Source organism: Borostomias antarcticus (genome assembly GCF_949987555.1).
Source record: "Borostomias antarcticus genome assembly, chromosome: 5".
NCBI classification, from domain to species: domain Eukaryota; kingdom Metazoa; phylum Chordata; class Actinopteri; order Stomiiformes; family Stomiidae; genus Borostomias; species Borostomias antarcticus.
This window is the reverse complement of record NC_140238.1, coordinates 26,257,434-26,262,701: the sequence shown is the minus strand read 5'-3', so window position 1 is coordinate 26,262,701 and position 5,268 is coordinate 26,257,434. Positions and strand designations below refer to the sequence as shown.

The 5,268-nt window shown below is 41.5% G+C and overlaps 1 protein-coding gene across 1 annotated transcript; it reads right to left on the bottom strand.

Moving 5' to 3' along the window:
* Positions 1–360: 360 nt before the first annotated feature.
* desi1a (desumoylating isopeptidase 1a) lies at positions 361–4,860 on the bottom strand (the record flags this gene model as incomplete). Its single annotated transcript, XM_084438097.1, has 6 exons — positions 361–448; positions 3,110–3,232; positions 3,907–4,016; positions 4,245–4,314; positions 4,508–4,529; positions 4,770–4,860. 6 exons carry the CDS (start codon positions 4,858–4,860, stop codon positions 361–363), a joined length of 504 nt encoding a protein of 167 aa, XP_084294223.1.
* Positions 4,861–5,268: the final 408 nt, after the last annotated feature.

Below are 5,268 nucleotides of genomic sequence, written 5' to 3'. Positions count from 1 at the left end.
CACAAAGTCAAACAAGAGCATTCAGAACAAAGCAATGTTGACTGACTGACTGACTGACTGACTGACTGACTGACTGACTGACTGACTGGCTGACTGGCTGGCTGGCTGGCTGGCTGGCTGGCTGGCTGACTGACTGACTGACTGACTGACTGACTGGCTGACTGACTGGCTGACTGACTGACTGACTGACTGACTGACTGACTGACTGACTGACTGACTGACTGGCTGGACCCACTTGACTCATCAGATTGGTTCTCCACCCTTTTTTACTTCACAATGACTTGAAATGTATATTAGAATGTATGTGTGTGTGTGTGCGTGTGTGTGTGTGTGTGTGTGTGTGTGAGAGAGAGAGAGAGTTTAACTGTGGCGCCCGTTAATGACGTTTCCCCCAGGAGGGGCAATGTGGATGGAATCCAGTATAGGCCGCAAAATTTGACCAAATGGCCTGGAGGGAGAAAGTCACAGAAAGAGGAGAGAATGAATCAGGGAAAGGACTGAGAGATTAGTATTCATGCTACTGTCACTGAGCTGAGACTGTGTTCGGCAGAAGAACAACCTCAGTTTGTGGTTTATATGGATGTTTACTTGTGCTCACATGGTTTAAAGGACTAGTTTGGAATATAGCATTATAAGCATTGTTATAGGTTGTTAGTGCTCAGTGCTCATTGCTCATGTCACAGCTAAGTAGTACACAATGGATCTCTATGGACAAATACAGTATATGAGCAATAATATCTCAAGAGTGCACTGTCTGTCAAAGGTTTGATATTGACCGTTGTATATGATCGTAAATAACCGTATACCCTACTAACACAGTACGTAAAACCGACGTTGCATATTGGTCATAGTTTGGTGAATTGCAACATTACCAACAGTCGACGTTGTGACAACAGTCCTATAAATTCGCAAAACAACCAGTCCTCATGGAGACTGCACGGCAGCGTTGCTGTAACGTTACAGAAATATGTAAATACAATGTAATTAAATAACGTGACAATTACGTTATATCACAATCCCCATCCTTACTTTATTGCAAATGTACATTTCTAATGTCACTGGTGAGTTGTCATTACATATGTTTGTAAATTACGTATGTTTAAAAATATAATTTTAAGTCGTACAGTAACAGAATTGTAATATTGAGGAGCAATCATTTAATTTCTGTTTTGTGTGTTATTTCTAATTAGATTGATAATTATATGTAGACACATTATTTTTCTGTATTAAGATTTACAGTCTAGACCTAATAAATATAATGATAAAAATATGCCTACAAATAAATTCCTAATTTAGCAGCCTAAGTGAGCAATGAAGGTAAAACAAAGGTGACACAGGTTATAATTTAAGAACTAGGCCAATTACACGATGTTACACACTCTGGTACAGTAGGTGGCGATATGCACATTGAAGTTATTTGCGATCCGCCAGTAAACCCAGAGAAGAAGAAGAAAAAGAAGAAGGTAAAGAAGGGTATCCTTCTTCCGGTTAATTTGAACTATCCCCGCCAACCCGCCAAAGAAAAAGAGTACTCTCTTTGTCCCCACGTCTCTGGAGAGCAAACAACAACACAGATCCTGTAACTGTACTGTAAGTATTTCAATTTCAATGTATACATAGCTAGCTATGGATTTTGGTATCGCCCTGGTAGTAAATAACGCCAACGTTATGTGCAAGCTACCCTTTTATAATGATTCTCTATCATATCTCTTTCCAACGTTAGCTAGCTGACTTGATTAAGCTTTTTCTGTACATGGCTATCTAAGTAGCCAACGTAAAATTACTCTGTCCCCATCAGTGTTATAAATTTGCTTTTTGTGGTAATTGTAACGTTGGGTTGGCAAAATTTCTTTAACTTTTGTGAAGCGTTGTGGTGGGCCCTTGTTGGCTACCAGCAGGCAATGGCTGCAGTTTAGCTTGTATACGGTTTGTATGGGGCTGTAACAACGCAACACAAACATACTTTCATTTTTAAATAGGTGCTCTACATCCATATTTTGTACCATAATAAATTATAGGGTTGATAGTAGCCTACTAAAATCAATCAAAAACTTGAAATGGCTTAAAAAACATTTTGGGCTGTTTCTACCAAATAGTGTAGTCCACAATGATGTTAGCCTGATATCAGACAGAATGTCATTGAGATCTCAGTGGAGTGGCAACGATGTTTCACAAGCGCACTACTGCTTGCTCGAACTCTTGCACGTTCGTACCATTTCATCACTTGGAATAATATGGGATAATTTGCTTACTCATTGATTTCGCATTATCCCACAACACATTTAGTAGGTATTCGTTTTAAGGCATTCTTTTTTTTCCCCGAACCAGTGTGGTAAGGCCTAAGAGGACAATTTCAGGAGACGCCACCATGTTCATACAAGAAGCCACCACTGTATCCCTTAGTAACTTGAACCTGATCTCAATGGCATTTCGGCTTGATCTGCGTAACTATGTTATCTTAGCTTTTAAGTTAAAGTTAATAAAAATCCTTATTTGGGTAATACAGTACTGTTGCAGTGCACTTGATATCCGTCCAGTCCGTCATATACCTTCTTAGTTTAGTTCAGTTCAGTTGAGATGAGATGTGAGTGTTGAGTTGACATTTATTGCACGGAGTATATTTGAAAATAAACTTTGAAATGATGAATTACAGAAGCATTGGCATTTCATCCTTTTTTAATGCACAAAATGTAAATCTATGGTCAGGGTTTAGTAAGTAAGTGGCCAATCAACATGTAAATAAAGACATGCAGACCACCTCTCAGCAATGTTGTAGGAAGGTAACTAAAGCAATAAAGACGTCTAGACTACGTCTAGGCCAAGCATGTTGGTCACAATGTGTCACAAGGTCACAACATTGTGTGGGTAGTAACAAGGCTCATAATGCTACATTTTAACTACTGTACAACAAGTAAATTCAACATTGTGAATATTGCAAGGGTAAAAATGTGCTGTTTTAGTCTTGTACAGCATGCAGAGGTGCAAAATGTCCCAACACCATGAGTTAATCAACTTGCATGGAAAACAACTATGTAAAACAGAGAAAGGCATACAGTACCACACTGGTCTTAGCAATAATGATGTACTTGTAGCTGGGCGTCGTACTCACGTGGACAGCACTTCAGAAGGCAGGTCTGTGATGTATGAGGGAATGTTCCTGCCGGTCAGGAACTGGGCCACCTCGTTGGTGAAGGTGTTGCAATTGTGTTCAAACAGACGGTACCTGTCGCCTCTGCGAAGGAAGGAAAAGGGAGAAATGACTAAACTCCCTACAGTGAGTGAGTAGGTTGATGTGAAGAGAGCACATCTGGCTGAACACTTACCATGGTGTGTGTGCATACAGGCTAAAGTGTTGAGGAGGTGAGCAGCGCTGTGGAAAATGTAATGTCTCTTTGTGTGTGTGTGTGTGTGTGTTACTCTTTCCCCCAAACCCTGGTCGACGTGCTCACCTCCCCACCCTCACCCTCTCTTCCCTCTCTGCTCCCCCCCTCCCCCAACAAGGTCCTCAATCTTATAACATCTAGCCGCCCCACCATGTGCTCCCTAGACCCTGTCCCTTCTGCCCTGGCCCTGCAGTGGTGGAATGAACTGCCCACTGATGTCAGGACAGCAGAGTCACTGCCCATCTTTTGCCGCAGGCTCAAAACTGACCTCTTCAAGAAGTACTACCACGATCCTCCCTCCTAAGCACCTATTGTATTTTTAGTTTGCTATTCTTGCACTTTGCCTTCAGCACTAGATTATGCTCTTAGTCACTTGTTTTAGAAAGGAGATGCACTTGTGAGTTCAGGCCAGTAGTAATACATTAGCTTTTCCTACACTAAACGCAATTATTGTAGGTCGTTTTGGATAAAAACGTCAGCTACTGTAAATGACTGTAATGTAAATGTAATGTAGGCTACTCACCTGTATGCGCTCTCTCCAAGTGATGAAAGGTAGTCCATGAAGATCTCCTCTGACACTTCTGTGTCTCCCAGCTCCACCACAGTATCTGGAGGGCCAAGCATGGTTCCTCCCTGAAATACACACACACACACACACACACACACACACACACACACACACATACTTATAAAGTCCTATACAAATCAAAAATACAGTCTTTTCAACAATACTAATGAGTCACTTTAGGTACATTAAGAGCATTGGTAATGTAAATAAATACATCAAACTTTCTGATATTGGAGTCATCTGTGTTCCTGTCTGTCAATACATCATATTGACCGACGTTATGTTGGACTTACTGGCGAGCAGCTAGAGATGCCCACTCCACCGAAGAAGAACTCATCTCCATACACCACAATAGCAGTGTGCCTGTGTGAGTATACATACACATACAAAAAGAACAAACACAAAATTTACAACCAGGTCCAATGTTAGTATACAAGAAATCTTTCTTTTGCATAAATCTATGGCTGGACAATGCTGTCTTATTCGGCATACAAAACGTAAATCTATCAATTGCAGTTCCTCTGTTTCATAGAATTAGGAATATAAAGATTCATACCAAATTCCATCAAGTTGTTTTCCTGCAGCAAAGAGGTGGGAAACAGAATTAGAGAGTGTGAGCCTCAGTCTATCTGTCACATGGACTAGACTCGCGTGAATTCATTGTTATTTCTCAACCTGATCATCTGACAAGCAATTGGAGCTACTGGTAGCCTACAGACAAGAAGGCTGGCGCGCATAACTGTACCGTCGGCCCAGACAGAGCTTGACAGCCCGCTAGCAAACAGTTACATAGCCACATTTATAGACTTCTCACTTACCTAACATGATGGGGCTGAGACTACGGGCCATTCCTCGTGACAGGTCGTATATATACAGTTGTACACTGTATTTCGTGTCATTTTTTTCCATCACGGTATCGGGTAAAGTAAACCCCAAATGATGTGTTGCCTTATGTTCGCCGCTTGTGTTGCAGCCTTGTCCTGAGCTTACAACTGCTGAGTGGCTGCTGGCTTTGCTTTCCTGTATTCCGTGAAATGTGTCACAACGAGATAAGCAGCTAAATAACCTGATTTTAGATACTAATCTTAAATTAATCATTAATCAAATGTCGACGACTAGACGTCATGCCCAGACACAGTGGTCCCTACTCCCTGCTGCAGGTAGCAGACGGCTAACTAAGCTAGCTTCACTGTGCTGGTTAAAGAAGTGCTTTGGCGCCTCCATGCGGACACATCACGATCGCCATCATCTTGTTTGTCCCTGCAACATTCTGTTCTTAGGATTTCTCACCAGGTGTAGAATTTTGATTCCAGGGGG